Raw genomic sequence first — 12,930 nt, 5'->3', positions numbered from 1 at the left:
CCATCAGCCTTCCTTCTAGTATCTCACTTCTATATTAGAGACGGCTAGTGCAGGTAACCTCGAGTACCTTTTCGTGATATTAAACAAACTTTTCGTTTTACTATTTCGAATTACATTAGCGCCATCTAGTAGCAAAACTTAACTTGGTAATTAATCATGTTCCTTTTAGTATAATGTTATAATTTTTTAATTGCAGTACTAGTTTGTTTCTCTTCGTGAGATTATTACATATAAAAAATATATAATTTCTCGAGTATAATGCTATAAAAAGGATATTAAAAATTCCTTCTTGAAAGCAGATATTTTTTTTCTTTCACTGCGTTTTGTTAATTACCGAGAATTTTCTCAACGGAAAATAGGAAAATTCTTCACTTCAGTTTGAAAATATGCGTAAATAACGTAGTGCTTAAATTCTGCTGGATTATAGTTTGTCTTTTTTGTGTGAACGTAACGTTTTATACGCGTATCTATATAAATAATACGCTTGTCTGTCCAGAAGTTTCTTGCAAATTTCTCGATCAAACACTAGAAATCGCATATCGTTAGAAAGGCATTTGTCCGAAGAGTCCGGGTTGTATATTGGCTTTTACATTCAGAATCACTTTACGTATTTTTTGTTTACTCAAACTTTTTAATGCAACGAATATGGTACACGATGGCACAATGTCGTTGTCATCACGTGACGACTGGCTTCTATTTCAGCTTTAGTTGTTTTTATTATTATTTTACAAAGTATTTCACACAAACAACACTTAACCCGCGTGTAATTTCCTAGAAAAATGAAAATTACACTAAGTACAATTGCTATAGACTTTCTCGACTTCTGTAGGTCTAAAATATGCATGCGGAGTTAATTCAAAGCCATATGCTTATCACTTTGTGAACACACATTCAGACGTTTCTGCATAATCAGCCAAGTTTACCTTCATTACAACTTTACATTTACTTTAGTTTGCAATAATTTAGCTTCGGTTTGTTTCATAGACTACTATAAACACCTTTTAGCTACTTTTTCTCTAGTACGGCTTTTATTCTCATAACTGTTTCATACTCTGTACACTATTATAAATACCATTACTTTATTGTTTACTTTACATGTAGATTTATTAAATAAAGTTACTTCTACGTGAGATTGTTTATCTGACCTCGTAAAATTTTCTCAAATAGACCAGGATTTATCATATAACACATAATCCTGCGAGAAAGTGTAGCTTAAATGCTGTGTGTGAAAATTATTGAGTAAGAAAAATTGAAGCGAAGGGCATGAAAACTACCGCAAATATTTTACGGGTTTTGAAGCATATTAATAGCAATTGTTATGTTGGTTTCGCTATTTCGGTGCACACTCTAAACAAGTACATAAACGTTATTTAAAATGAAGTGAAATAAAACATTATAATTCTGCAAGTCTACTAAACAACTAGACGATAAGACAATGACATGGAACTTCCATATATGCACACAGTTTTTCCTTTTTTCCTCGACTGCATCGAATTGAGCATATTTTTGTCTTTTCTTTCAGTCTAGTTTTAAGTTATAATTCCTTTTAAAAAGGGTGGTATTCTATAAAATCTAGAAAAGTAGATCGAAACAAGAGAAAGGCAAGTCTCAAACATCCTCGATATTTTTGCTGTTTTTCACCAGAAATTGGTGAAGAAAACATCTAAAGATCTTTTTAGACATTAACGTCCAGTTCAGAGTATTTCAATATATATATGTAGAATAAAATAAAGAAATGAATTGGAATATGTTCGCTGTATAACAGTGATAAACCTTTGAGTGTACAGAATTTTACGTAATGTGGAGAATATTGCCATATTTCTGTCTTGTACAGACTTACACTAATATAACATTCCAGTTCTATTCCGATAGCAAGATTTAAGGCATTGTTCTGATGGCCTATTTACGCATTTGTTTTTAGAAGATGTTTAAACGCTCTTTAAGACAAAACATATCAGATTATTTTAAAAACGAGGTAATTTACCAGACTTTATAGTATACACTTCTATTTCAGCTTTTAAGTAAAACTGTTATGAGATTTTAATAAAGTTAGATTACCGTTTAAGCAAGCTACATACATAATATTAACAGTTTGATTTATATCAAGTAATTCTGTACAAAATCAACGGACGTTTGGCAGTCGTATATGTTATTATATGAAACTTTCATACAGGACCTTAGAATTAAAAAAGCAAAATGTACTGAAATTATTCTCGCATTCTAAACCAGGACAAATGGTTTTTATTATTCTTTTACAGCTATGGCTTCATCTTAAGTCAATTACCGCTATAGAATTTTGACAAGGAATGAAGAAAATATAGACTTCTTGCAACTGCGAATAGTTAGTTATACAAGGTATTATAGACTATGGTTATTATTATTACTATATTCAGTTATAGACTGGTATGCAAAAACTATGGTATTTCTGGACACCATAAATGATAAAAGTTTCCTACTCTAGTCAATGCAGCGTCGCTATTACATTTTAAAGAAAAAACAAAGGAAATAAACATTAATATAAACACAAGCAATGAACCTGGTTCATCAAATGAATCAAAACTAATTCAAGTCCGTATATTTCAGAAATAAAAGCAATAAATTTAAATAAGGTAATATATCAGGATAACAATCTACTATAGTGCAAACCAAAAAGGAAATACAAAGTATCAGAAGGATTATATATATATATGTAGTTTTAGAAGAATAGTTTATGCTATACGGGATCTAACTTTAGAAACGCACACCATGGTGTTCAGTTGTTTCATTTTTGTTGAAATCATGGCCTATTTGTCATCATCATACTGGGATCTGATCATACATCACGAAAAAAGTGTCCATACTGTTTTCCCTTTACTGTTTGGAAACTGAAAATCAAAAATATATGCTGGTACTGTAGGCAACCGAATTTCTTCTGTATATGATAAGAAATGTATTGTCTCCACTGCATGATGACGCAGGTGTTTTTTCCACCTGGCCAACCGTTCGTGTATTGACGTATTTCCACAGAATGTTTTCTTAAGCTGATGTTATACATCTGTCAGTTGTATGATGTACGTTTTTTGTGTAGTATAAAACACAAAACACCATAGAAAGGGACATAGTTAACGACAGTCGATACGATTATTGATTTATTAATAACTGCCCCAGATACATACATTAAATAACGTGCACTTTTATATATATATATATATAATAATAATAATAATTTGACAAGCCAGATTTCGCTTCTTGTGAACATTATATTTCATGCAACATATTTTTATTCATTCTCTCAACTTTTAAAATAACTTAATATTGCTTGCTCTTTCAAATATCGGTTACATAGCTTTCACTACACTTCAGCTCTGCTTCTTTTCATCTTCTACATTGATGTGTTGTGCATTAAAATATTCCATATATATGTGTGTGTGTGTGTATACCCTTATTAAGGTTATCTTGTATTGTAGACTAGTATATAGGCTTAGGACCAATTTAAGTCTCCTAATCTAGCCAAGTCTTATGAGACATTACTGGTATTGCGACCGAAACTGCCTCCAAGTGGCTCAGCAACAGGTCTGAAGGTTATTAATGCTAAATGTGGGGTTTCAATACCCACGGTGGGCAGAGCACAGATATCCGTTTGTGTAGCTTTGCGCTTAACAACGAGCAACCAATCAAATGACCGAAATATATATATATAACTCCGAAGATACCCAACTGATAAGTCAGTGCATTCGAATCAAAAGTTTTTGTTTTCACGTTAATTGTTGCATGATATTGTAGAGAAATTGAATACGTTATTATATTAAAACGAGTTTGGAGCCTCATAAGGTTGTCATGTCCGAAGTATACCACTCTCTCATACTGCTTTCCAGAACTACGGTTTCCGAGCACTCTGCTTCAACAGTCCGAACGCACAGAAGTCCATAGGCGCTGCTTCCGACGAGTCGATCGGTATTTCTTTATATGCAACAGCACGAACACCCGTTTCATTCTTCTGGAAGTATGCGACGGTTGAATGGATATATCGTGGAAGCAGCTTGGGTAAACGTGGTTTGTGTCGCTTTTCCAGGCGGAGATTCTTCTTGATTATGTTATGTACGGTGGACGGTTTTGACACTGCTTTAGTGTTTGTGGATTCTCGGCTGATATAAGATACTGCACTGTGCTTACCACGACACTTTACTACAGGTTACTTTCTAGATGGTCCTGGTGCCCCAAATAATCCATATTCGTTTGTTCTCCAATGTCATTAAGCACAAGGGTTATTCACTTCTAGGAAATAATAAATACCCGATCTGAACACGTCTTTATGAACTGAATGTATGCATATTTTGTGTTGGAAAGAACTGTTACATACCCCTCCAAAAAGTGATCACTTTTATGTGATAATACACTACCTACGAATGCCAAGCAATGTTAAAATATAATTCTGATACATCCCGTTCCGCCGCGAATTAATTTAGCTGTGTTTGTCACGTGATTTGTTGATCAGCTTAGCCAAAATCGTTGTAATATAACGTACCGAGTCTTCTGTACTCCTAGTCAGTATGTTATATAAACTTAGCTACAATCTACAATATTTAAGTATTTTTTAGCTCTGGTCAATGTAATTACTTTGATCAGAATTTATTTCTAATAATAGTATTATGGTTAAGATTAGTTTCTTATTTACAATGTAATATTTTATGATGATATCCTTTATAGGCAAGGTATGAGAAAAGTAATGTGGTTTACTTATTCTTTTAAATTAGTATCTGGTACTGAATATAGTCCACAAACTATTGACACATTGAAATATATTGTGTTGGCTGAAACTTACTTTCTCTGTCCTTTTAATGCTGACATTTAATGCATAACATATATAATCATAGAACATATTTGTCGTCATGTTTTCCATTCCCTCTAACATATTTGAAGGGTAGAAATCGCTCAAGTTATTTATATAGTTTGAAGTTTAATAAAAATAATAAAGCATGTGGGTATGTGTGCAATCTATACATTTGAATGTGGGTAGTAAACAGGTAGTATGGAGACTTCTTCAGTTCTAAGCAAAATCGTGTATATATATACATGAAACAGGATCAATTTCTTCGTTAACTGTTTTTTCCAGCTTTTAAATCCAGATCCCAAACTTCATTATCCCAGCTTTGCAAAATATTCTACACCTTTGTTTTTACCAAAATATCTTTACTTCAGTACCATGTTGGCTTTTTATTCTTTTACTCGTGTGTTACGAACAAGACACAACTTTCTTCTATTTCTAAAACGTTACTTCTTTGCTCGCTTATCTGATTTGTTTTTATCAGGGCAGTGTTCACTTGTTCCTGACTATTTTTCTATACACAGATACTTTACCACCTTGCTCAGTATTTCCAACGAAAGAGATTATATAAATCTTCTGATTTGTTTCCAGGAAGTCAATAGTCACTTGTCCCTATTCGCATCTCAAACTCTGAATTCTACTTCTTTATTCTGTCTCCAATACAGAATTTTTTACTTCACAATCTGCGTTTCTAACACCGAATCAGCTTCATCATGAAAATCCTTATTTCCTGCTTTGTATCCACAACATATAATTTTATATTTCACCACCTTTGCTTTGTATCAAGAAGACTGAGCATTTACTCCCTTACCAGTTTCTGTTACGTATCTTCAATGATTCTTTAAGATAAGATTATTTTGTACTAACCCAAATCATTTGGCAATATTGTTTTTACTTGATATAATCAGGAATATCTGTAGTAGGATGCTAAACAATATTGACATAAATATGTTATGTAGCGAAATCACATTTGATAAATGTTTTTGCTGTTAAATAAGTAGAGTATATACTTATGTTCTTTTTATGTATGTTTTTTATTGCAAATATTCATAATGGGCGTGTCCACGTTAGGGGTCGAACGCCAAGTTCTAACGATATAAGCTCTTAAACTTGCCACTGTGCTTAGAAATGCATATATAGTATTATATATGCACTATATGAAATCTTTATATAAAGGTGCAGTAGGACGATGGTCATAAGGAGAAATATAATTTAAATAAAAAGGAACGCTAATTAAAGGAAGAAATATAAAACCAAACGTAATGAAAAAAAAGAAGATAGGAGACTAAAAGAACCAAGAAGTAGAAAGCTAAAGAATAAAAAAAAAGATATATTTGCTCGCAGGAAACCGTAAAATAAATCACAAGGTCAGGAGGCAGCAGAGCAGAGAGTGAAATCAAACAGACATAACTGGTATATGATATATAATTGAAGGGAAGATGAAATAACTTGCAGATGGAGAAAGGGAAGCCAGAAGAGTAAACATGAATTTAAAGACAAAAACAAGGCATAAGAGAGACAAAATAAACATAAATGGATAAATACTTTTAAACGAGATAAAAAAGTGATTTGAAAGAAGCTAAGCATTGTTTGTGAACCTGATTTTAATTAATATAAACAGGGTTATTCTTTTAACGTGACACTAAAAATTAAATTAAAAAATTAGAACACACTGATAAGCTATTAAATTCAATTTGAACAGTTGTTACTCATAAAATAGTTTGTCATATAAAAAAAGGGCAACACTGTTCAACTTATAGTGCTGAAGAATAATATTTAATGTAAATTACTGTGGTGTTTCTCTAACATCTTATTTTGTTCTGTTTTTTAGACTTTTGCTAAAGACGGCAAAACAGATCAACCAGAGAGCCATTCAACAGTAAGTTATTCCGTGGCAGAAGAAAGCGTTTTATTTCCAAACGATGGACTAAATAAAACCATGCTGACTTCTTCGTCCATTTGCGAGATTCAAAAGAGATTTAGTAACAATCCAAATTCTCCTCTCACTTGTGAACATATTGAAGACATCTTATGGATTGATGGTGATGACAACTGCTCAGATTCGGATCCTGGAGAAAATAAGGTCAACAGTGGACAACTCACAGAAACTGAAGAGTCCGCTTTTGCTGTAGACTTATCAAAAACCAGTTCTTGCTTCGCTGAGAGAAAAGTCGTTTTTCCACAAGAGTCGCTGTCACAAAATGATTTTACTGATGTTAAAAGCTGCACTTTACATCAACCTGAAAATCTACAAGCTTTAGATAACATCGAACTGGCTAAGCTCCAGTTAAGCCACTGTGATAGAGGTAAGCCTCCTATTCGGGATTTCTTAGAGGAATCACACGAGTCAGATAAACTCTCTTCCGAAATACCAGATCCAAATCCACAAAGGGAAACAACTGACATTGTTTGTTTACAAAATTCGATCGAAAGCTCAGAGAGGATGTGTGATAATGGTTATCGGAACGTCACTGATGATTATATGAAACATGTACCAGTAGATTTTATTCGTGCTAAACCCAGTTTTCCAGATGGACAACTCACCCTTTCACAGAATCAGGGGCAAAATGACGTCAAGGACGACGTAGTGAAAATTATGCCACAGAAGCCAAAGCATGATGAGAACAATTATTTTCAGAATATCTTTTGTAAAAACAATGCAGAAAGAGTGGTTAGTGTTAAACATTGCACTGGTACGAAAGGGAAGATTAAGCGAAGGGAAGCATTACGCAGCTCAGTCGACTACTCTCTAAGACCAATTAGGGTAAGTATTATTGTTTTCCTTTCATTAACATTGTGATGATTAGTGGTGTAAGATCGTTTCGAACTTTCTAGGTTAACCTGGGGGTTTTAAACTTTATAAACTCGCTGAGTTATCATAACCAAATCATTTGATAACGTATCTGCAAAAGGTGTATAGAAATATCTACTCATAGGAATTAACAAGATATTTATATATCTTTTAAGATATGAAATGAAACGATAAAAATATAGTTATTCTTATGGTCGAAAATACCTTTGCAAGAGAGCAATGTGTCGAACATATTACTTAATTACTGTGGCACCCAAAGCCTCCCGATAAAACCTATGTGGTCTCGACAAGTAGACCTGTCTTCTTCGGGAATAAAAGGCAGAAAACTCTAGGATTATATCGTTTTATATATAATTTTTTCAACTATCATGAACTTAGTTCTTACGACAAACATCTGTGGGGCCATCCTATCAATATTCAGTATCTGATGAGCCTACAGCAGCTTACACTAATCCACAGGCCGCACTAACGGCCCTTACACACCCTAAAGAGCCGAAAAATTTTCTTTACCAGTCATAAGCCAAAAATGATACATTTAATTAAAAATTTGCAATATATGAAATATGTTAAAGTTCTAATAATTTTCTCTTCTGACCATTTTAAAAGCACCATATAAAAACAATCATGGTTTACGTTTTAATTTTTTGGCATTAATGCACCTGGATATTGCCTGTTGTCATCATTTACAGATAGCATTAACTCTTACAAGTCACTTGTGTTGTAATGAGTTGTATTTTAGAATACTGAGAACCTCGGGTTGATTCGTAGTGGAGCCAAAGATTGTCCATCAATGGCTTATCCGTAATACGGCCGAAAGTTGTCCACCACTGACCTATCCGTAGTGGGGCAGAAGGTTGTCCAGCACTGGCCTATCCGCAGTGGCCTCGAATGTTGTCCGCCACTGGTCTATCCTTAATGAGGCCGAAGGTTGCCCACTACTGGGTTATCCGTAGTGAAGCCAAAGGTTGCCTATCACTGACCAATGGATTTTTATTTTAACGTTTCTATTATGTTGAACGTTTTTGATCAAGACTGCTGCAGTATCTCATAAATGGATTAAAAAATCTACAAGCTAGAGGTTACTAAAAAAGTGATTTATATACTATGGGATTTTATTTTCTTATTTTGGTTAATTTACTGAAGGTGTTTAAGATAAACCTCCCCCTTTTGTGGTTAATTTGCTGAAGTTGTTTAAGACTTACCTCGGCCGTTTATGGTCATTTTATCAAATATATGAAAGGCACACCTCCACCTCTTTGTTGTTGTTGTTTTTTTTTTGGGGGGGGGGTTTACCGAAGCTGTGTAAGGCAAACATCCGCCTATTATTTTTAATTTACTGAAGTTGTTTAAGGCACACCTCCGCCTTTTTTGGTTAATTTACTGAAGGTGTGTAAGATAAACCTCCCCCTTTTGTGGTTAATTTACCGAAGGTACGTAAAACACACCTCCGCCTTTTTGTAGTTTATTTACTGAAGCTGGTTAAAGCACAACTCTGCCTTTCGTGGCTAACTTGCCGGAGCTGTGTAAGGCACACCTCCGCCTTTTTGTTTCGAATATTTAATGCATTTAAAAGATTTGACTCATAAAACAGTTAAAACTTTATAATGGAAATACATTTGATAAGTCCTGACAATACTCAAAATGCAATGATTTAATTTATATAAAAGGGCTTATTTATATTCTTTATTGATTATTTAAAATTGTAATTGTATCATCTCAGTAATTATAGTATTATTTTTGTATTTTCTTTTTTTTTGCATAATTAAGAAAACTGGTATTTGCACCGTTTCTTTCATAGTATTTTTTAGAGTTTTTGTAGTTCAACCATCTTGTTCGCTTGAATGCTGTAAAATGGGGCTAGTTAGCTCTATTTTTTATAGGATTTTCAAACATTTCTTTTGCAGTGAATTCATAAGTTTAAAGTGGATCGTCGTTTTTAGCCTCTTCAAAGGAGTTTCTTTCTCTACTAAGCAAATAAATTCTAGCCTCATCTAGCGAGTAACCTTCACCAAGTTCTTAACTGGTTTAAAATGGAATAATAAAGACTGCCATTCTTCTTCACGAGATATTCGTGCCGCTGTCATTAGTGCATAGAGTATTGTTTTGTTTCCATGCGTTAAATATACGAAATGTCTTCATAACGTATTTATACTTAAATATATTGTAGCGAATTTAGACTAAAAATATCATTTGCAGTCCATGATAGACCATAATAAGAAGCATTATTTCAGATCGTTACCAATTTTTTGTATTGTTTTATTTTGAAGGAATTCTATGGATTTAGTTAGCCTTTGAAAATATTACTCACGAAAAGTGATAAAACTTAAGGATGTATTCGTACTTCACGAAATATTGACAATTTGAAGCTTCCTTTCGACTTTCTTAAGCCTGATGATATATTGTCAGTATGCACGCACGGGTCGTGACGAATACCCTGTCATTACCTTTTGTTTTTTTAGTGGCAATTCATCGTCCCCTCGGTATTGCTTCCATTAAATAAAACCCGTAATTTACAAGTAGGTGTCGCCTATACGAAATGCATGCCGTTTAGGTTACCATATTACGTATACTATCTTGCTTCTAATAAAAAATTGTTAAGCAACAGTAAACCAGGTTTGGGTCGGAGTGTTTTGCTTGTACGTATATTTTTTATCTATGTTTGATAATCCAGCCTTCGCATACAATATTGATGGAAGTGATACTCTGAATCGACTCCTTTGTTCATAACAAATGATATTCCTTGTTACCCAGTGCCTCAAATTTGGCATCGTGACTTGTATTGTTGTTGGTTTTTTATCACAACACATTGCACAATCGCAAGAAGCTCAGCGTGGTGAATCAACCATTCGTTGAGAAACATTCAGACCTGTGCACTGGTATTCTTCTATACCGATATTCCATAGTGTAACTAGAACCCGTTCACTGAATGCGACTGAAATTGGTTCACATTAATTTAACCCATTCAGCTTAGATGCGTTATCCATAAAAAAAATAAATTAAACATTTCTTATTGTTTGTGACATTAAATCTTTATCGTTTGTCTCTGTAACTTGAAAATATATTAAGACCCAGTGATATATATACATATAACAACTTAAGGTATTGCTTAAGAAAACGAGTCTTAATATATTAGTGCTTGTGGAATTCCACAAGTTTTACTCCAATATGAAAAATGTCCTAAACTGTAAATTCAACCCTGTAATTCGTCTTATCTAACCCGATACACTGCTGCCAGTCGCTTCCCTAAATGAATGAGATGATACAAAAAAACACGCATGCTGTTAAAGTATGCAGAAATTACGCACGTAATAAAAGCTATATTTACTGACTGGTATACAGTGTTTATACAATGACGACGTTTTAGGGTAGTTGGCCCACATTTAAGTGGGTGGAATTTAGTAAACGGGGCAATTACTGCCAGGATCGTATTTAAGTACATTCGAAGATGGGGACAAGCTATAAATTGTTAGGAAGTGTAATTATGTATGAATTAATTGTTCCTGTTTGGTTTTCGAGGTCGTACAAAGTAGAGAACCTAGAGTACGAAGTATATTGAGCGCCACCTGTACTTATTTCTCTGAACATTAACAATGATAGTCTAAATTGGAGGAATGAATTATGAGCGTTTCTTGAAGTTCAAGTAATGTTTAAAAGGGAGCAAGTGTTCTAAACGTTAAATCTAGAACGCTACCTGGAGGATAGAAAGATATTTTATATTTTATAAAATCAATTCGTATAGCTCACGTTTCGTGGCTTAATGGTTAGCGTGCTCAGACTGTGAATCCGAAAATTCGTGGTTCGTGTCACGTTATGCTTATAATAATTCAAATTAAGGATATATCACACTAGTATCATACTAAGGAGATATCACACTATGAAATCAAACTGTGACATGTCCTTAGTTTGATATTCTCAGCATATGTCCTTAGTTTGATATTCTCAGTGTGATATGTCCTTAGTTTGATATTCTCAGTGTGACATGTCCTTAGCTTAATATTCTCAGTGTGACATGTCCTTAGCTTAATATTCTCATTGTGACATGTCCTTAGTTTGATATTCTCAGTGTGATATGTCCTTAGTTTGATATTCTCAGCATATGTCTTTAGTTTGATATTCTCAGCATATGTCCTTAGTTTGATATTCTCAACGTGATTTGTCCTTAGTTTAAAATTCACAGTTTGATATGTCCTTAGTTTGATATTCATAGTGTGATATGTCCTAAGTTTAAAATTCACTGAGAATATTAAGCTAAGGACATGTCACACTGAGAATATCAAACTAAGGACATATCATATTATGAATATGAAACTAAGGACATGTCACACTGAGAATATCAAACTAAGGACATATCATGTTATGAATATGAAACTAAGGACACGTCACTTGTGTTACTCCATTGGGATGTTAATTATAAATTTTTGTAAGATGTGGTCCTTTTTTATTGCCCAAGATGGCATGCCCTAGTCTTACGTCTCGTAAATGTAAATTAAAAATATCTTGCATTACGTCTTGTACTTAGAATTTAGCTTTTTATTCTTCTTTATAGCACATAATTTTTTTATGGTATATAACGACCATATAAAGAAACGCCTATATTGATAGGTCTAAGTTTCCATACCTAAGTCTTTACCTAACTGTTTAGTGTTGAAGTAAACACTCCATTATTTAATATATTTATCGTTTCGGCCCCCTAGAAATCCAGTGTCATATTACTTCACATATATCAGTTGGGTAAACTATAAATCTGTAGCTGTAATATAAAAACTATTTTGTAACGCAATTGGTTTTCATACTTGTGTACAATGGATCACAACACTGGAGAAAGGTTTGTGCAAGGAACCAACCATGTAATATAGGAAATAAAACTTGTTCTTTTTATTATTATTAGCTTTATCCAGTGAACATCTTTTTTCACACACACTCGTAGGACTATGCTGCATCGTTCACGGCACACTTCTCTGACGAGGGCCTGATTAGCTGGCTGTCATGACAACAGTAGCAGACGGCTTTGTTTGTAGAACTAATAACCTTCCTCTTTTAATCCTCTTATTAGGAATACGTTTTTCAGGCTGACTGGTACAAGACTATTAGGTCTGAAATGTTATCAAAATTGCTTTTACAAACTTAAACTCTTACAGTTCTTTTACTAAAAACGCCAATAGCAAAAATAGTGCACATCATTTAATTTTACCTTCTTCTATTTTGGTAACGTCATCCACACACACACACACACACACACACACACACACACACACACACACACACACACACACACACACATATATATATATATATATATATATATATATTATTA

At 33.6% G+C, this 12,930-nt stretch overlaps 1 protein-coding gene across 1 annotated transcript in view; it reads left to right on the top strand.

Annotated features, from left to right (window-relative positions):
• The window catches only part of LOC106471630, a 192,708-nt gene that overhangs the window by 14,334 nt on the left and 165,444 nt on the right, over positions 1 to 12,930 (top strand). The window contains exon 3 of the mRNA XM_022401203.1: positions 6,636 to 7,568. Coding sequence (XP_022256911.1) covers positions 6,636 to 7,568 — 933 coding nt within the window. The remainder of the gene's footprint in view (positions 1 to 6,635; positions 7,569 to 12,930) is intronic.

Source organism: Limulus polyphemus, unplaced genomic scaffold, assembly GCF_000517525.1.
Source record: "Limulus polyphemus unplaced genomic scaffold, Limulus_polyphemus-2.1.2 Scaffold114, whole genome shotgun sequence".
Lineage (NCBI taxonomy): Eukaryota > Metazoa > Arthropoda > Merostomata > Xiphosura > Limulidae > Limulus > Limulus polyphemus.
This window is presented reverse-complemented; position numbering and strand designations above follow the sequence as displayed.